This window comes from Perna viridis, chromosome 14, assembly GCF_037379345.1.
Source record: "Perna viridis isolate PV_CMFRI_1.1 ecotype Kerala chromosome 14, ASM3737934v1, whole genome shotgun sequence".
Lineage (NCBI taxonomy): Eukaryota > Metazoa > Mollusca > Bivalvia > Mytilida > Mytilidae > Perna > Perna viridis.
Window position 1 is genome coordinate 34,704,384 of NC_142458.1, and position 21,916 is coordinate 34,726,299.

Here is a 21,916-nt window from a genome sequence, read left to right on the forward strand (position 1 = left end):
TGGAGTCCAGAAGTACATAAGTTGTTTGAATAACCTTTTTAGTCTCTTAGGACTGCTCCTTATCGGGATTCTGTAGTAACTGTATTTTGTAGAGGTGACAGAACCCAGCCTTTAAGTAATCGGACAGAACTCAGAATATGTCTTACTACTGGTTAGGCTGCTGTGTTCATGTTTTGTTTGATTTTATGGTCATATAATTTACATTAATGGTAATTAGACAGCAAAAAATGATAAAGCTACATGCTTTAACAAGATTCAACAGTGGTTTAGCTACAAAAGCCTACAATGCACTTATATGACTTGAGAAAATCCTAATTTTAAAGTTTTTTTAGACGTGGAAATATTTGGTTCAATAGTATAATAAGCAGAAACATGGGAGATTGATTTAACATGTTTGTTTAATGTGTATCATCAAATTTATGTGTCTGGACAGTTCAATAAAGTTATGAGTAATCATTCTCCCATTTATCATGTCTAGGTGTCATGACTACTCGATTTATAAACTATCTTTTAAAAAAAGCTTTGTGTCTTACAGATAAAAACTTCGACAAGAAATCTGAGAGCAATGGCTCACTACTGATACCACGATATAAGGAAAATAAACTAAGTCTGCGGTGAACAGGAAGTTGTTGTCGATTTTTTCCCGAAAATGGGATAACTATGGGAATAATATTTCAAAATGTTAAGTCGCTGTGATGATTAGTTGCTGAGAATTTAAACTTGCAAAAATATAAAGTCAAAAGGAAAGGCAAAGTCATCGATAAACTGGGAGTTGTTGTCGAATTTTTTCCAAAAATAAATCCCACTATATAACATAACTTTAGGAAAAATATGTTCAAATTTCAAGCCGCTGTGACGAGTAGTTGCCGAGAAAGGTGCAACAAAAATTTTACTTTCAAAATAAAAAAAAATAGTAACAAATAACCAAAGTTCTCAGTAGACAGGAAAACGCTGTCGATTTTTTCCGAAAACATATCCTACCGTATGACATACCTACACAAATATGTGTCAAAATTTCAAACCGCCTTGATAAGTAGTTGCTAAGAAAAGTGCGACGAAAATTTTAACTTTCAAAATACATTGATTTTAAAAAAACAAAGTTCTTTGTATATCTACAGGAAAAATGTTTCAAGATTTCAAGCCGCTGTGTTGAGTAGTTACGAAGAAAACTGTGACGGAAAAAGGTGTTCGGGAAACACGGACAAGGATAAAAATGTATATGCCCCAATCCTTGGGAATGGGGGTTTAAAATTTCCTTCCCCTATTTAATATTATACAATCCATTTTTTATAATTAGAAAAGTGAACAGAACAAATTATGAAGGCCTTCATTGACTCAGTACTTCAGTACTTTGATTAATTTCTGTGTTTGCAGATTACTTTTAGTCAGACTGACGTCAGAGTCTCAGTGATTTTAAAGCCAAAAATGAAAAATATGGAAACAGAGAGGCATAAAAATAAACCTTTGGACAGGAATTTGAGAATATGCAATTTATGTACACAAAATGACATTGAAAATGAAGTTCATTTCTGAACCAAATGTCCTTTTTACAAGAATATACGTGCCAATTTACATTCATTGGTCAATTGCCATGGTCAAAATTTTAAGAATTTAGATGAAACCTTATTGATGACTAATGAATATACTTTTGTAATTGAAAAATTGACAAACTTTCTTATAGCGTATGTAAGTCTCGTACGTTCTAGTTTCATTTTCTTTACCGGAATTTCCGATGTAGAACGTATTGAAAATCGAAGACCCATCTGTATTTTATTGTTTACTACCGGGTACTCGAAACGCTGTATTACAATTCAAAATCTTCTAGTTTATCTATCATTTAGAAATATTTATTTGTCATTTTTATCGGTATTTTTTTACACAGAAATATGTTTGCCCTTCACTGAATTCGACGCTCTCTAAATGACAAATCTCTATGAATTTGAATGGTAGACTAGGACCCATTCTCGTGAAATCACGGGGTCACATGACGAGACTTACATACTCTATTCACGGTTTTAACCAAAGAATTGATAAAAACATACGAGAGATAAAGTCCTGATCCTATCCAGAGCAATATCACGCTAGATAATATATGCATTTCTGAGACAGATGTTAAGGATGTCAGATATCTAGCCACTACCAGCTTAATCTGGTTCCGGGTAACCAGTTTTTTTTTAATTGAAAACATACGGGTCATTACGGTTACGAAAGGAAACGCAATCATATCAACGGAACCAAGATTCTAGCGGAAGTCGTCCGATTTCAACGGAGCATATCGCATTCGTGCCATTTCAGATGTTGAAAGTAAGCCAAAATCAGTGGCAGAGAATATTTGACGAATAGCGACTTTGAAGACTTCAGTCTTTGATTTAAATATGGGGATATGTTATTATTTCTTGAGCACTTCATTGAAGAAACTTTCATTACAGACAAGAGACTCTGGTCAAAAGTCGTAAGTCAAACAGTAACTATTGATGAAGAAAACAAATGGAAATTATTGGTACAACAACGACCTGAACTTAGGCGATATTTCAAAATCCACCATTCTTTCAGAGAACATAGATTGATTAGACTTTGTTCTAAACACCATTGCTTTTCTTTTTTGTCAAGTGACTATTGTATTGCATTTGTGATTTTTTTTCTTGTTTTTGTAAATCTCCATATTTTGGAGGAAATAAAGAAAATCAATCAATCAATCAACCTGAATTGAATGAACCATTTGCTTGTTTGAAAAAAAAGAAGAAAAAAAAAATTTTTTTTGGTGTAATAACATTTATAGCAGGGTTAGCGTCGTTAAATAAATTTTTTATATATATTACACATGTTCTATTAACTTGTCTATATATTACACATGTTCTATTAACTTGTACATATATTACACATGTTCTATTCACTTGTCAGAACTTCTATATATATTACATATGTTCCATTAACTTGTATACATATTACACATGTTCTATTAACTTGTACATATATTACACATGTTCTATTAACTTGTATATATATATATTACACTTGTTCTATTAACATATATATATATATATATATATATATATATTACACATGTTCTATTAACTTGTCAGAATGGTTTTTTTTTTGCATGAATGGTCACTTCAAGGCTTGTTGGGAAAGAATCATACGCATATTTAGATAAAACAAAAACTAATTGACGAGTTATATACATACTTAATTACTAAAAGTTTGTTATAGTAAACAGCGACGATCACTCGGAATATACAAAGGAGAACAACTACTTTCTTAGACAATTTCTACCTGCTTTGAGGAATATTCATAATTGCATGTATATTGAATATTTGCACATTTTTCTAAAATCATTGTAATCATAGTATCATTTTTTCTACCCAAGAGGGTCCATGATTATTGAATAAAACTATCTTATCTTATCTTATCTTATTGTGGTATCTGTTTATCAAAAACCTAGCTGCACGCCTTTGAATCATTTCTTTTTGTTTATGTCATCTACAGTGTATGGATCCAAAATAGAGCAGACATATTCAAGTGATAGCATGACTAGCGATTTAAATGCCTGCTTCTTTTGGTTGAACTGATGTTTAAATTTCTTCTTAGGAAGCTTATTCTATTGGTGACTTTATTGCATATGTTGTTCACCCTGACTGTGTCATTTAAGGTATTTAGCTTTATCGACATGTTCTAGTGTGTGGCCATGTAATGTGTAGCAATAGGGTTTATTTGTTACTAGAAATCGAAAGGACATTGCATTTGTCAGAGTGGAATATATTATGTACCATTTTTGCTCCCATTCTGCTAGTTATCTAAGTCACGTTGTAGTGTAACTGTTAGCTTTAACCGTTAGATGGGCGATAAGGTCATCGGCCATCGGTGAATAAATGTATTGTGGAATTTAGACCTACTGGCATGTCATTATTAAATATAAAATTAAAACAGGCTGCTCCCAGTACAGAACTTTGGGGTACCCCTGACAAAACGTGAACGATATACACTTATTGATTGGATTTGAGGGTAATAAAACTGTTATCACCCTCAAATCCAAGGCAACGCCGAGGACAATAGTTTGCACAAAGGGGACAATAAAACTGCTATTACCCTAAAATCCAGTTACATGTAATAAATGTTTTATGATATTGAATAACTACTATGAAAACACTGAAGTTCTCTCCTATGACGTCATTCAATTTAAACCAATGAGATGAATGAATAAAAAAGTCCGGGAAATTTGATAATGAAATTTACCATAGAGGGAAAATAGTCAAAACTATTTCACCAGGAGGGGAAATAGTTATCTAGACGTCTTAACATAATGAAACATACCAGTGCTGTTTTCCATTCTGACAATACTTCACCAGTTTTTTTTTATCAGTTAGACAAAGAATTGGTTATATATCAATGGTTAATTCCTTAAGAACACGAGGTTTGATCTGGTCCGCAGGTTTTTGATGGGTTTAGGTTTTGTATATAAGAGCTTGGTTATGCCTGGGGCTGTGATTTTTATATCATATGTAATTATAACAGGATAAGTTTGTTTTCATCTGTCAAGTAGTTTTGATCAATTAGACTGCCTTAACTAATAAATTTATATATATTATGTTTGGAATTTTTTTTTGAAACCGCCCTCTTACGCTGTTTTTACCAAATTTTGTTCATTTTCTTTTATAAGCGGTCTCGTGTTGTCATAGCTCAGTTTTTATCCAGGGGAGTGTATCTTTTTGTAAGCTTTTTTGTGGAATATGTTTGGCTTTCATTTGATTTAATTGTGTCTTAAATTCTTACTAAAGACCTTTCTACTGCTAGAGTATCAATTTTACCTTTGATGTTACCATATAAATGCTGTATTTCTGTTTTCATGTCTTCCCATTTTGCCTTACTACAGAGTGGTATATTTCGAGGCGTTTGCTTTAGCCTTGATTTTCTATAAAGACTATGTCATGGCCGGATACACCAGGTAATATTTCAGTAATAGGGACTTGGTTAGGAAGGTTTGTTATCATGAGATCAAGTGTACTTTCTTTTCCTATCAATGTACTTCCGAAGTTATCTAGTGTATCAGTTTGTGATAAATGGTATTTGGTTTAAGGGTTTTGTTAACTGCTCCAGTCCCACCTAGGCAGGTTAGAATCTCAAGCAATGAGCAGGGTTGCATTTTTAATTTGTGTGGCTCTTCTGACAGATTTGTCGAACTTTTGTTATCCGATATGTTACTTCGGTTAAGAAAAAATAGTGTTTGAAAACCAAATTAAATGAATAAGTTAAATCATTGATAATAAACAAGACTACGTATTTAAATAGGACGATTCATAGTAAATTCCGGGGAGGGTCCGAATGAATATGGTCCTTTTCGGTTTCTTTCGGAAATAGGCTCAAATATGGTTATTTGTCAGACCCTAAAATTGACCTCATGATTGGCGGTCAGACGAAAACGTAAACATTCCAAGTTTTGTTGATTTTATGTAAAAAGAAATACAAAAATGGAGAGGTTTACTGGAAACCAGACAAATTCTTAGACTTTGAAACTGAAATGGTAAGACTGTAAAACAAATTACAGTAACAGTGAGGAAACGATCGTCGAAATGTTACTTCTATACTGGTCTAAGAATAGTCACCGGCGAGTACTATCTCGCCAACCATTTTTCCGTCCTCTCCTGTGAAACAAGTTCATGCCCATAATATATGAGAAAACGTCTAAAAGATTATTGATATTTTACTATAAAAATATGCTATCTTACAACTGTTCAATGATTTTACATTTTGGTGAAAAGTACTTCTGTCTTCAAAACGGTGACAGACAGACAGAAACTTTATTCAAAGTTGGTGCTATATAATACAGAAACTAGCTCTGTAGAACTTTTTACCAACATAAAATACAAACAATACACCAAAAAGCTACTTAAGGTACACAAAGCATAATAACACAGGCACAAGTGACAAGACGTAAATAATGGGGAAAGAGGGTTAATGGGAGGAGGGAGGTTAGATACGATAACGATAACATAACCCCCCCCCCCCCACACACACACACACACTATGCTTTGTGAGCCTCATGGAATGTAGTCTAGGATTGGTAACGTTATCATGTTTAGGGCGGGGAGGGGAAAATAGTGTCCATATAAATCTCTTTGTTATATATATTGACACTATTTCCCCAATTGACCCTCTTTTCCCCATTATTTAACATCTTGTGTCTGCACAAAGCAAATCTAAAAGAAATGATAGTAATTCAGAGACATTAAGCATAGCAAGCCTGCATATATAAGCACTTGTAAGCACTTGTGGAGTAAAACAAGGGGATGTACTTAGTCCTACCTTATTTAATCTTTTTATAAATGGGCTTTCTGATGAACTAGATAAAAGTTGTACTGATCCCATTTCAATTTCTGATTTAAAAATAACTTCTTTGATGTATGCAGATGATATAATCTTGTTATCAGAAACACCTGAGGGTCAAACACCTGAGGGTCTACAAAAATCTATTAATGCTGTTAATAACTTTTGTATGGATTGGAAACTCAAAATCAACAAAGAGAAGTCCAAGATAATAGTTTTAATTCAAATGGTAAAACATTCCATAACCATTTCAAAATAGTTACAGAGACACTTGAAACAGTTAAGTCTTATTGTTACCTCGGTATTTTATTTAATTATACTGGTAACCTCAACCTGTCTAAAACACATTTGATGGAAAAGGGAAAGAAAGCTTGGTTTAAAATAAAAAAAAGTCTTTGTCATCAGTCAACCCCTGTAATTTAATGGAGAAATTATTTGATACCTTAATAGTTCCTGTTATTTTATATGGAAGTGAGGTCTGGGAGCTGCTAAAAATTACGAAGACTCAGACCCATATGAACATTTACACTTAAAATTTGTAAAAGAAATTCTTGGGGTTCAGAGCAAGGCAAAAAATATCGCCTGTTTATCTGAACTAAATAGGATACCTTTACACCTCAGAGTTCAGTTAAATATTCTGAAGTTTTTAGTACACATACTTAACTCTCCCAATTCTCTGGTTCATAATATTTTTAATAAAGATAAAGAAAGTAGTGTATGGATGTCTCCCATCAAAATTATGTTGAATAATTTAAGATTCTGTTACCTAAATCTAAACATAAACATCATTGAATCTCACATTAACAGAATTGAGCAAAGAATGCTTGACTAAACTAAACAAAATATTATTAATGTCATATCAGAAAGTAAAAAACTAACATTTTTCCGAAAAACCCATTTACCATTTAAACAATCGCATATGTAGACATTTGTAAAAATAAATCTGATAGATTCATTCTTTGTAAATTCCGTATTAGTGCCCATTCTTTAGCAATAGAAAAAGGGAGATATTGCAAAATAGACAGAAATAATAGAACTTGTAATTCATGTAAAAATGGTGATATTGAAGATTATACCATAACCATTTGATGTAAATGTGTTTGTGCTAATAAATATTGTCTATTGTCTATAATATATAAAAAACTAGCACTACAAGGCAAGCACTGTATAAATAAAAAACTATAAAAAGTGGGTTAAGGTCTGCAGAACCCACTTCTGAACAAGTAGCCTTTCCAGTTATTGTTAGACTTTTAAACTGGTTCAAACTTGTTCGCACATGAATTGCTTCTTGCAAATCATTTCTGAGTGTGGCCCCATCATATCTAAAAGAGTACAAACCAATCTTCATAAATGAAACGCTAGGCTCACTCTTGAATGTATTCCGTTATTTTGGTGTTCTTTTTCCCACAAATAAATCAATCAACAGGACAATGAAAGATGAATAGTTAACAGTCACTGTTGTAAGTGGTTAATTAATGATGAATTGTAAATGAATTATGAAAAAGACCCTGGTAATTGATAGATAAGGCACATGCAGACGACTTTTGCATAAACTTTAAGTTTATATGTATAATGAATGTTTGTGCTTCAATATAAGTTATAACCAGAAACACTAGACTAACAATACAATGCATTAATTAATGCATGGCCATACAATGCATGTATAAAATGCTTACACCAAGTAATACAAATGTATGTCATTGGGTCATTGATGTTTTTTTTTTTGTGCATGACATTAACTAAATCAGTGTTAACTACATGTAATCTGTCAGGGCTGTTTCCTGAGTGTGAGTATTATCATCTGCATAATTACATGTATATAAAGTACTTTCTAAAACAAAGTTAAAAATATCATTTAAAAATACATTAAATGAAATAGGACCTAGAATAGATCCTTGAGGAATGCCTTCATAAATTTTCTTTCAGATGCTTAAGTAATTTTAACCTTAACACATTGTTTTCTGTCAGAGAAATAACTATTAGCAGTCAAAGGCCTTGGAGAGTTCCATATGCACAACTGCTACATATTCATTTCTTTTGACTGCCCTTTTTCTGACTTCAATTATGTATTTTACAGCTTTCACTTCGTATAAATGCAGATAGAATAGGATGAAATATGTTATCAAAATATTCAATAAGTTGCTGATATACATTGTACATGTATGGCCCTCTCAAAGAACTTTTAACACCACAGGTTGGATACTAACTAACCTGTAGTTGCCTACTCTCCAGCTGGCTGTTCTTTTTGTGCAAAGACTACCTTCAACTTGTCAGGAACTTCACCTGTAGTAATAGAGTAAACATAGCCATATAAGTTTAGTGATTGCTTCAACAAAAACAGGCTTGGCAATTTTTAATATTTTAACAGATATCCTTCAATACCAGTCCCCCGTGTAGGTCCGGGTGTTAAAAGAATAGGCCTGCAGCAGCACTAAGCTTGTTGTAAAAGGCGACTAAATAGTGCTCAGAACCCTAGCCGGGGGCTAGGGCGCTCTGCCCACAGAGCAACTGGGATGTGTGCCCCAGGTGGTGGAATGGGGCACCCCTGGCGTGTTACATGCTGGGGTTGTCAGGCTATAATACGGAAAACCTGACCACAAACCATAGTTTTGCACCGTGTTGGGAAAGATGCCACGTTCCTCGCACGTTAAAGAACCCTACTGTGGTATTCTCCCAGAGTAGGAACCATAGGGCTCCGCCACAGGAGACTAAATTGCCCGACCCTACCCACCTCTCCCTATTTCCAGTGGCAACCAAAATTTGTCGACCCCCCCATTGTCCTTGTGTCCCATCCCTTTTTCATTTCATCATCATTTCATGTTCATTTTATCATCAATTTCATGTTCATCGTCTGAATATAGCTGAAATATTGCTGCTCGGACGTTAAACCCCAACAAACAAACAAAACTCAATACCAGTTGCTTTATGTACATTTATTTGATTTTTATGAACAAAATCATTTTTAATTTCATGAAATTCTAATTCCTCTTGAATACAAGTATTTTCGTTTATTGATATAATGCTAGGATGTTCTTTATCTACTTCACAACTATCATTTCCAATATCTTTGGCTACATTTTTCGAAGAAGTTAAATTGTTCTGCTACTTTTTTCTGATCATTCTCAATCTCATTGTTATTACATAAAAGGATATCATTATCAAAATGGCACCATTTATTGGTTAAGAAGGGCTAAATTGTAGGCCAATAAATCTTCTGTCCTCTCTATAAAATATCACAAACATTAATGAGAGGAGTACCTTTTCCTCTGAGTATAGGTCATGATTTAGATTGTCATACAATGTACATGTACTTAACCGAAATTTATCATAAGTTATGGTTTAGTCAAGGTTCGACACTTAACAGGTCCGGTAGTCGTAGTCAGGGTTCGACACTTAACAGGTCCAGTAGTCATAGTCAGGGTTCGACACTTAACAGGTCCGGTAGTCCTAATCAGGGTTCGACACTTAACAGGTCTGGTAGTCCTAGTTAGGGTTCGACACTTAACGGTCCAGTAGTCCTGTGCCTTCCTAATTTTAGAGAGGACTAACATGAAATTTTAATTGGTAGTCCTTTGGGCTACTTAAGTTATTTTATAAAATTGATTTTGTGGACTAACTAATTTATCTGTAAGCCCTGTGGGCTATGAGAAAAGTAAGTGACCCTGTGAGTTATATAGGAAAACTTTATCATCAATTTTCTGAGCTTACTGAAAGGTCTACAGTGATAAATTCTACCTCACATTCCATATTCTTCCTATAACAAGATATGTCCTTTCTAAGGAACATTGCAAGTCCTCCTCCAATCATTCTGGTCCTTCCTCCATAAGTGGTAGTGATCCATTCTGAAGGAGGCATCAGGGAAAGACTTGTCTGGTTTGGTTTCTACAATTACTAGAAGACCAACATAAAAAAAATACAATAAAACAAATCTTACTTGAAGTATACATCGCCTATAAAAGCAAGCACCATGAGCTTTACCTTGGACCATGAAGTATGCATTGCCCATAGAAGTGAGCACCACCAGTTTTACCATCAGATCATGAAGATACATTGCCCATAGAAGTGAGCACCACCAGCTTTACCATCGGACCATGAAGTATACTTCGCCTGTAGAAGTGAGCACCACAAGCTTTACCATCGGACCATAAGTATACTTCACCTGTAGAAGTGAGCGCCATACTTCTATTTTTTTTTATTCTTACCTTTATGAATAGCACCAGCAACATGCTTTACCTTTCTGATTGATAAAAAAATTCAGGCAATAATACAGTTCTCCAAGTATGGGGGTAATCAGGAAAATCATTTTTTTCTGTACGTCTGGGACAGGACTTTTCTTTCGTTGGTATATTGAGGAACCAGATGTGCCCGCATACCTTTACATAGAACTACACAACCAGAAGTGCCACACACCTTGACATAGAACTGCATGGGCTGCATTGTTCTGATTGAAAGTGTTTCAAGAAATGCCTTTGTCTACCATAAATGTAAAGAGTGTTGGGTCAGTCGTTTTTTGTCAACCTAAATAACTGGCTATGTAAATACTGTTTTGGTTGAGTACATGTCAAAAGATGTCAAAATACATTTATGTCTACATCAATATTTTATATGCACTTGGGTCGACAAAATGTGGCCCATTTAAACATTTTGTGTATCCACATTTTGTTTACCTGGTGGCACAAAATGTTTTGCTAGGCATTAAATTCCTTATTAACGCTTTGTTGTTTTATAACTGTCTTCAACAATGTATGTTTGTGTTCAGTTACACAAATTATGTTTTGATGAACATTTGAGATGTTGAGGCAGTGACAGGGCAAAACAAAATGAGAATTTGAGTAGACATAATTTAGTTGTCTCAGTTACACTTCGACTGCGCTTAGTTATTACAGTCATTATTTTAGGCAACAGTGTGGACATTTTTGCAATTGGGTGTAATAAGATGGAAAAAATGGTCAGTCCATAAGTAAAACAGTTAAATCAGGGGGTTTTTTTTGGATATTTTGGGAAATGTTTTATTCAAGCATTTTTTTGGAGAAAAAAACTATTGACTAATTTGCCATAAGAGAGTCACAATTAGTAGAGTAAAGTTAAAATTTTGGGAATATTGCATGATTTGATATTATTTTCTTAAGGAAAGATTCCTTTTACGGACCCTGTTAGAACGTTATGAGCAACTCGGCGGGTGTTTCTAGAAAAGCAGAGGACGCTTACCTTACCGGTGCACCTGGTCCATGCTCCCAGTTTTTAGTGGAGTCCAAGTTGCTCATTTGCTTTTGTTACTTTGTATGTATGATTTTAGTTACTTTATGTTCTTTGTTGTGTATGTCTGTTTTCCGTGTCTGGTCTTTGTCCCTGGATTACATTCTTTTGATTACCGCTATAACTTTGGTTCCCTTGATTACTATTCCATGAAAGTATCTGTGAATTATTTCTTGATAAATCATATGATGCTTGATTCATATAATTCTCATTTGTAGCACCTTTCTGTATATCTTTATTCTTTTAATTTTGATTTTTTTTTCAGATGAACTCTGTACTGGTTACAGGAAAATGAATTCAAGATCTCCTTCGTGTTATTGTTGTAAAGAAAGAAGTAATGCCATGGATGTTGATGCAGCACTAGATGAACTAGGCATGCTCAGTACAGTGACAAACAGTCGAAGACAGTATTTAAGGGAAAGAGTACGAACTCGAAGTGAGACAATTCACTCTGAAACTAAATCCCTCAACATTGTTCAATTAGACAAAAATTTTGTTAGTAGTATATCGTCTGGAACATTTGGAACTTTCTATCCAACAGTTGACCCAGGGGAGAATATTGTTGTTGATCCCAACTCTCCTGGCTCTAGTAATATGGACCAATATAGAGATACTCCAACACTGAGAAACCGAGAAAAACAGAAATGTATAAGACGGTCACTGCTCAGAAAGAACCGATACAAAAAACCATATGAAGTTCCATGGCGTCTGAGCACATCCTTGCCAGAAACTACAATCACATATGATGAAACCACATCAGGCTCACTGACTCCAGGACTCTCCAAGTCAAATTCAGAGTCCCCAATTAAAGGTGTCCGTGCAAATGACAATCTTACAAGGTCAAGATCACTCGAAAATATTGAATTAGCTAGAACTAAATTGTTAGAAATATTTGAAAAAGTTCCTGATATCCATGAGAAGCAAGAGTTAGAAAGGGTTTCTAATAATTTAGCTAATATGAAAGTTGATGACACTTATAGATGATATTTAATGTGTACTAGGTTTATTTCTTACTTTTATCAGTGTTTACACTAGGAAGTCCATTTATTTTTTGTTTTATTAGCCCACTTACATGTAATTGGCACAAGTATCATCCTCTTTACAAACTGTTGGGTGAGGAGAGACAGTTTTGTTTTAAAGCTATTTATTTAAAACTATTACTTTTTAGTTTTCAGTAATTATTGGGGAAATTACTACTTTTGCTCTGAGGAGTGATTCATTTACACATTGTAAAAATATTAGTTTACCTGGTTCTGGATTTTGTCAAGTCAGCATATTTGTGGAAGTCAATTTTAGTAGATTTGCAAAATGATTAGCATTTTAATTCATACATATGGTGTTCAATATCCATTTCACAGGTTACTGGTACTATTTGTTGCTGTCCACCATGAAAATATGTATACTGCCAAAATTAATATGTTTACAAAATCTGATCAATCAAGTAGAAGTTCAGAGGTAAAAACAATAATCATCCAAAACCCTAGTAACATATTTAGGTAAGAAGGTCATGAGGAAGTACTAATGTGAAGGTCATGAGGAAGTGTGGATGTGAAGGTCACGAGGCAGTACTAATTTAAAGGTTATGAGGAAGTACTGATGTGAAGGTCATGAGGAAGTACTAATGTGTGGAAAGCGATGGCCTTAAGTACAAGCAAAGTCTGAAGCATGAAGTACTGTAAACTGGGAAATTTTCATGCCTTCTTTTTTTTTGTAGATTCTGCTATAAATTTGCTTTCGGGCAGTTTTAAATTTGCAATCGTTCATCAAATTTTACTGTAATGTTCTTCAAACTTGGCGCCAAAATAAAACTGACACGAACAATTTTACCATTTACAGTATTAGATTGCCATTTCAGCAATTTAAGACTTCATGCCATTTACAATTATGCCAAGTTTGTTTAGGATTTTTTTTCATCTGTAATTTTTGGGAAACAGCAAAGGACATTACAAATTTTTTAAATTATTGGAGAACAGTTTTGGGTTTTGCATAGATTGCAGGGTTTAATCTAGATTCTGCCAGTTGGAAGTAGCATTTCTGAAATTTCTGAGTAATTCTGAATAAGTAACAAAGACATCCTTAAAATGTTTTGTGTAGACAAAATTTTTTCTATTTCTGAAGCTTTAAGTGTCAGTCCCTGTAAGAATCAGGCGCTAGGTGAAAAATGGTATGGGGAAAAAAACATCATTTTGATAGTATAATTTGACTATTTGCACCATCTGAATCAAGGAAAACAGACAAGATTTTCCATATCATACTGGACCATTGAGTAATAATTTAATTGAAATGCACTGAAAATGCACATTTCAAGGGCATATAACTCTGTTAAAAACCTCATTTTTCTAAGATTCTTTTGAAAAATTACTGAGCTAAGCCAGTGATGCCGAGATCAAATAATGGCCTTTCCAAATAAAGAAAGTATCCTTGAGTGATATTACATTGTCAGATTTGTGGGTTTTTGACATGCATGTTACTGATTTTTCCCATTTTGCCTGATTCTTACAAATACTTACACTTAAGTACTTTTCTTTCAAAGAATCAGGCAAAATGTGTATAAGGTGTGGCATTTGAAGGAAAAAAAAAAGATTTAACCAAGTATTTATACCCAATAACCTCCAGAAATAACCATTAAAGTGTTTAAAAATTAGCCTTTATTGATAGGTCAAATTTAGTTGAAATGCACAATGAAAAAATGGTGGGAAAATTTTCCCGCACTTTTTCATTATATAAGCAGTCAAAAAATATCCACATCGCAGATGCTTCAGGATAAATTGAAATAGCTTTTCAGTGGTTTTCTAGATGTATTGATAATATTTGTGGCAAAAAAGACCAAATTGAAAATTATGATGTGCCGCCCTTTGCCTGATTCTTACACTGAAAGGTACTTAATAAATCCTGATGTAGCATTTTAATTGGATGGAAGTTTCTCAAGTGTCAGTATGATTAATTATTGGACAATTTTACAGTGCAACTTGGCATTTTCCTTTTGTTTTTTTTAATTTTGGGTAGATATTTTTGTCCAAGTAAACTAAAATTTATTTTTGAATACCTATTGTAGGTTTTTGTATATGACTGCAAAAAATTGTGGGCATATTATTTATTGATGTTGTCATTGATGGTGTTGTTAATTGTTTTGTTTCGGACTCTTTCAAAATTACTGAGAAAATGATTCATGAAAGCTCCCTGAAGAAAAACTCTAAATTGAATTTCATCTGCACCATAATATTGTATTCATATCAGTTGTTGTGTCTATAATGTACTTTAAGTCCCTATTTTCAAGTGTGTCAAAAAGTAACATTGTCTCCACACTTAGTCCAAATGAACAGAGTTCAACTGGTTGAGGTTGTATCGTGCTGTGCTTGGCAAAGGTTTTTGTTTGATATTGAAATCCATGATTTTATTTTTTGCCTTCATGTTAGTTTGATTTTTTTTGTTTCAATGTTTAGGCTTATCAGGCCTTGGTTTCATAAAAAAATCTCAAATTGATGATTTCCTTAAATATTTCCTCAGTTGAAATTTTGACAAATCAGATTGCTTGAAATTGGATGTTTGAGGAAAACTCATGAAAACTTGAGCTGTTTTTTTATGAAACCTGAGGCCCAGTTCATTTGTAAATCAAATATTTTAGGATATGTGTATTGGTTGTTGTCTGACAAGAAATACATGTACTATTATTTTATTTATTTATTATATACTTAGGTAGGTCACATATTTAAATCATCAGTGTGTATTGGTAATCTGTACTTTTTCCTTTGTTGACATATATTTTTAGCTCACCTGGCCATCACTTGGCGTCCTTCGTCGTCGTTAACAACTTCTCATAACTCTTCTCCTCTGAAACTACTTGACCAATTGGAACCAAATTTGGTATGAATGTTCCTTGGGTTATCGTGCACAGAACTGATGTGGGGATTTTTGATCCATTACTAACAATAGAATATACGGGTTAGACAGTAGTTTTTTGCATTTATCTTCAAAACCGTTAGGTTTAGCCAAATTCTGACATGGGGCCAGAAGTGTTCAGCGTGATGAGATCTATCTGTGGTCAAATTTTCATTTTAATCTATTGAGCCAGGTTGGAGTTAACGCTCTTTTTCAAAATTTTTTTTGCTATTTTTAATGTTATTTCTTTCAAAAATCTTCTCCTCTGACACTATTTTACCAATTGAAACAAAACTCAGTATAAGTGTTCCTTGAGGTATCCGGCATAGAATTGAAGTGGGGTTTTTTGATCCCTCGAAAAACATGGCCACTGTTAATAAAAATAGAAGATAGGGGTCAGACAGTAGTTTTTCGCATATATCTCCAGAACCGTTAGATGTAGCCAAATTCTTTCGCTAGCTGAAATGATCCTTACTTTTAGGACTACAAAAGTCTTCAGGCATAAAATTTGTCAGACACCCTCTTATAAGAGTTATTGCCCTTGACAGGGGAAAATGACAGGTTTTTTTTTTTTTTTACAGATATGATAGATTTAGACTTTCATTTCCTGAAATGATCCTTATGATAAGTCCTATCAAAGTTTTCTTGAGTCAAAATTGTTGGACAACTTCTTGTTTAATTTATTGCCCATGAAAGGCAAAACCAACCAGGTGAGCGATTCAGGCTCCTGGGAGTCTCTTGTTGGAAGTTTTTTGCTGTTTTTGATGTTATTACTTTTTAAAATCTGCTCCTCAGAAACTATTCTGCAAAATTGAATGAAAGTTGACATTTTTGTTTTATAGGTATCCTTAACGAAATGACCGATTTTTGATCGCTAAAAATACATGGCTGCCGTTTCTAAAATTAGAACAATGAGTTCAGACAACAGATTTTTGCATACATCCCCAAGTCTAGGTTTAGCCAATAGCTTTTAATTGCTGAAATGATCCTTATTATAAGGCTTACAAATGTGTCCATTGAATCAAATGGAGTCAAAATAGTCTGACAACTCCTTGTTAGAGTTATTGCCCTTAAAAGAAATTTAATTAGGTGAGCAATTCAGGCTCTTGGGAGCCTCTTGTTCTTTCTCTCCTACATGACAAGATATTCAAAAGTCTCTGTCAAAACATTGTGTGATTATGACGACACTTGCCTTCTTTGGAGTTATGAATGGAAATGATGTTACACATCAACAGTTTTTAGTTGTATTACTGTGCTAAATTACATTAAAATGATGTAAATTACTTTTGATTTTGATACTGACAACATTTCATATTTCACTTCATGACATGGTACTGTCAGTATCAAAATTCAAAGTAACTATTATATATTTATCTGAGGGTAGAATTAAGAAAACTTGTCCAAAGTTTTGCCAAATTCGAACTTGCCTAGAGTGAAGTTAACTCGCCCTTACATACATGTATGTTAAATTTTAGAGACTTTTTGTTGAAAATTATGTTAATTTTATGCAAAAATAGTGCAAAAAGGGGCATACAATAGCCTTGAAAACACCTTTTTACAATTTTCTGAATCAGAACCCTTCCTGTATAATAGAGTACTGTTAGCCCATAAAATTTTCACAGTTGCTAATTTTCATGGATTCTGTCATGTCAATGTACAAAATGTATTAATGTTAAAAAAAAATTGAGTTATGTACATGTAGTGTGAAAAATCAATTTGCTGGTACTAAATGTACTTAAGCATTTTTCTGTTCGGGGCAAAAATCAATACCATACATTAACAGTAGTAGATTTAATGCCTAGTTGACATGGATGTGTATTTAATTGGCATTAGATTCACACTTTATTTACAATGTGAATTTTTTATGCAAATTGCACTCTTAAAGTGATCACACTGTACAGTGGTTGGGAAGATATTTGAGAAGGGGCCATTTTCAGGATTTTTCAAAAATACTCACAATAAGAAGGGGCCATTTGTTAAGAAACCACATAATTTGATTCTTGGTAAAGGAGCCTTTTCCAGCCAGAAAGGGTAACTGACCCATGGCCCTTTGCCTTCCCAACTCCTGAATGTTTGATGTTTAGCTTGAAATATTAACATTCAATATTGTAATTTGTATTAATGTGCATTTACACCTAAAGACACACGTGTTGAAGAGCAGGAGAGCACGCCATCACACTTCAGTAAAGAACAGGAGAGCATGCCATCTTACTTCAGTAAAGAACAGGAGAGCACACCATCACACTTCAGTAAAGAACAGGAGAGCATGCCATCACACTTTAGTAATAATAGAATCTTCACAGTGTCTGAATGCATTTTATGGGTTTGAAATTGTATTTGATTCACATTTGAGTATCTGCACATGTGAACTAGGCATAACAGAATAATAGGTCTTTTTAGATTACTTCATCAGTGAGTTAGAAATTTTACATCTTATGAGAAAAGGATTGTATACATATACTTGTAAAATGTTGTTTTATTTATTATTTATTTATTTGGATATTAATGAACTCTGCTGCTTTGTGAATAAAGTGTTAATATGGTTTTTTTCTTATCCAGGAAAATAGGGGACTGATTATAACCAGAATAACAGGGGCTGATTATAAAACAGCATAACAAGGGCTGATTATAAAACAGCATAATAAGGGCTGATTATAAAACAGGATTACAAGGGCTGATTATAACCAGGATAACAGGGGACTGATTATAAACCCCGAAAACAGGGGGCTGTTATAAACCAGGATAACGGGGACTGTTTATACACCACAAAAATAAGGGCTGTTTGTAGAACTTGAATAACATGGGGCTGATTATAACATGAATAACAGGGGAACTGATTATAAACCCAGAAAACGGGGACTTTTTATAAACCAGAATAACACGAACTGTTTATACACCCAAAAAAAATAAGGGCTGATTGTAGACAAGGATAATTGGGGACTGATTAAAAACCAGGTTAACAGGGCTGATTATGAACCTGGATAACAGGGGCTGATAATAAACCCAGAAAAACAAAGAGCAGTTGATAAACCAGGATAACAAGGACTGTTTATACACCACAAAAGGAAAGGTTGATTGTAGACGAGGATGACGGGACTGAATGAAACCCAGAAAACCGGGCTGTTATAACCAGGATAACGGGGACTGTATATACAACACAAAAATAAAGGCTGATTGTAGACAAGGATAATAGGGGACTGATTAAAAACCTGATTGTAAACAAGGATAACGGGACTAATTGTAATCCTGGATAACAGGGCTAATTATAACTAGAATAACGGGCTGATTATAAACCCAGAAAAACAAGAAGCTGTTGATCAACCAGGATAACAGGGACTGTTTATACACCACAAAAGGAAAGGTTGATTGTAGACAAGGATAACGGGACTGAATGAAACCCAGAAAACCGGGCTGTTATAACCAGGATAACGGGGACTGTATATACAACACAAAAATAAAGGCTGATTGTAGACAAGGATAATAGGGGACTGATCAAAAACCAGGATAACAGATGGCTGATTTTAAAACAGGATAACAAGGGTTGATTATAAACCCGGAAAAACAAGGAGCTGTTGATAAACCAGGAGAACGGGGACTGTTATTACACCACACAAATAAGGACTGATTGTAGACAAGGATAACAGAGGACTGATTGTTAAACTGGATAAATAGGGGCTGATTATAAACCATGATAACAGGGACTGTTTTTACACCATGATAATAAGGGCTGACTGTAGACAAGGATAACAGGGACTGATTAAAACTAGGATAACAAGGGGGCTGATTATCAACCAGGATAACAAGGGCTGATTGTAGACCAGGATAATAGGAGCTGATTTTAAAGTAAGATCACAGAGCGTATTATAAACCCAGATAACAGGGGCTGAATATAAGCCAGGACAATGGGGCTGATTATAGCCCAGAATAACAGGGCTGAGTATAACCCCAGATAAGAGAGGGGGTGATTACAGACAGGATAACAGAGGGGCTTATTACAGACCAGGATAATGGGGCTGATTACAGATTACAGATTATAGGCCAAGATAATAGGGGTTGATTATTATACAGGATAACGGGGGTTGATTACAGACCAGGATAACGGGCTGGTTATATAACAGGATAATAGAGGCTGGTTATAGATCATGATAACAGGGGCTGATTAAATAACAGAATAACACAGGGGACTGATTATATAACAGGATAGAACATAAATGATGCTCATAAACGCTATCTCTGCGGGGCTCCCCCTGCCGTAATTTTGCCTACATTTCAATTTGGCCTCAGCTACGCGCCTGGCTCCCATCCAAGCCACTTTGCTTCCTGTTGTCATTCCCTCTTAGTCACTTTACTCCCTGTTGCCGCTCCCATCCAAGTCACTTTACTCCATGTTGTTGCTCCTACCCCAGTCACTTTGTTCCCTGTTGCCGCTCTCATCCAAGCCACTTTACTCCCTGTTGTCGCTCCTACCCCAGTCACTTTACTCCATGTTGTCGCTCCCATCCAAGCTACTTTACTCCCTGTTGTCGCTCCTACCCCAGTCACTTTACTCCCTGTTGTCGCTCCCATCCAAGTCACTTTACTCCATGTTGTCACTCCTACCCCAGTCACTTTACTCCCTGTTGTCGCTCCTACCCCAGTCACTTTACCCCATGTTGTCGCTCCTACCCCAGTCACTTTACTCCCTGTTGTCGCTCCCATCCAAGTCACTTTACTCCATGTTGTCGCTCCTACCCCAGTCACTTTACTCCCTGTTGTCGCTCCTACCCCAGTCACTTTACTCCCTGTTGTCACTCCCATCCAAGTCACTTTACTCCATGTTGTCGCTCCTACCCCAGTCACTTTACTCCCTGTTGTCGCTCCTACCCCAGTCACTTTACCCCATGTTGTCGCTCCTACCCCAGTCACTTTACTCTATGTTGCCGCTCCCATCCAAGCCACTTTACTCCCTGTTGTCGCTCCTACCCCAGTCACTTTACTCGTTGTTGTCGCTGCCATCCAAACTACTTTACTCCCTGTTGTCGCTCCTACCCCAGTCACTTTACTCCATGTTGTCGCTCCTACCCCAGTCACTTTACTCCCTGTTGTCGCTTCCTCCCAGTCACTTTACTCCCTGTTGTCGCTCCTACCTCAGTCACTTTACTCCCTGTTGTCGCTCCCTCCCAGTCACTTTACTCCATGTTGTCGCTCCTACCCCAGTCACTTTACTCCCTGTTGTCGCTCCCATCCAAGTCACTTAACTCCATGTTGTCGCTCCTACCCCAGTCACTTTACCCCATGTTGTCGCTCCTACCCCAGTCACTTCACTCCATGCTGCCGCTCCCATCCAAGCCACTTTACTCCCTGTTGTCTCTCCTACCCCAGTCACTTTACTCCCTGTTGCCGCTCCCATCCAAGTCACTTTACTCCATGTTGTCGCTCCTACCCCAGTCACTTTACTCCATGTTGCCGCTCCCATCCAAGCCACTTTACTCCATGTTGTCGCTCCCATCCAGTCACTTTACTCCCTGTTGTCGCTCCTACCTCAGTCACTTTACTCCCTGTTGTCGCTCCCTCCCAGTCACTTTACTCCATGTTGTCGCTCCCATCCAAGTCACTTAACTCCCTGTTGTCGCTCCTACCCCAGTCACTTTGCTTCCTGTTGTCGCTCCTACCCCAGTCACTTTACTCCCTGTTGTCGCTCCCATCCAAGTCACTTAACTCCCTGTTGTCGCTCCTACCCCAGTCACTTTGCTTCCTGTTGTCGCTCCTACCCCAGTCACTTTACTCCCTGTTGTCGCTCCCATCCAAGTCATTTTACTCCATGTTGTCGCTCCTACCCCAGACACTTTACCCCATATTGTCGCTCCTACCCCAGTCACTTCACTCCATGTTGCCGCTCCCATCCAAGTCACTTAACTCCCTGTTGTCGCTCCTACCCCAGTCACTTTGCTTCCTGTTGTCGCTCCTACCCCAGTCACTTTACTCCCTGTTGTCGCTCCCATCCAAGTCATTTTACTCCATGTTGTCGCTCCTACCCCAGACACTTTACCCCATATTGTCGCTCCTACCCCAGTCACTTCACTCCCTGTTGCCGCTCCCATCCGTCACTTTACTCCCTGTTGCCGCTCCCATCCAAGTCACTTTACTCCCTATTGTCGCTCCCTTCCAGTCACTTTACTCCCTGTTGCCGCTCCCATCCAAGTCACTTTACTCCCTGTTGTCGCTCCCTCCCAGTCACTTTACTCCCTGTTGTCGCTCCCATCCAAGTAATTTTATTCCTAGTTGTTGCTCCCATCTCTTACACCAGAAACTTGTTCATGGAAGTTCAAGCTATCCGCTATTTTATCATTATGCTTTATTCAAATAGTGTTCAATTTCAAATTTAATTCAAGATAGGACACACGCTTCTTTATAGCACACCTGTCATTTGATTGTTTGGTGTTAATTTTAGAAGATATGATTGAAGTTTGTTTTTCAAGGC

The 21,916-nt window shown here is 35.8% G+C and overlaps 1 protein-coding gene across 1 annotated transcript; it reads left to right on the top strand.

Annotated features, from left to right (window-relative positions):
* The first annotated feature begins 5,376 nt into the window (after window positions 1-5,376).
* LOC148599109 (uncharacterized) lies at window positions 5,377-17,999 on the top strand. The gene is made up of 2 exons (XM_088562262.1): window positions 5,377-5,518; window positions 11,843-17,999. Exon 2 carries the CDS (start codon window positions 11,869-11,871, stop codon window positions 12,559-12,561), a length of 693 nt encoding a protein of 230 aa, XP_088418388.1. The 5' UTR covers window positions 5,377-5,518; window positions 11,843-11,868; the 3' UTR covers window positions 12,562-17,999.
* Window positions 18,000-21,916: the final 3,917 nt, after the last annotated feature.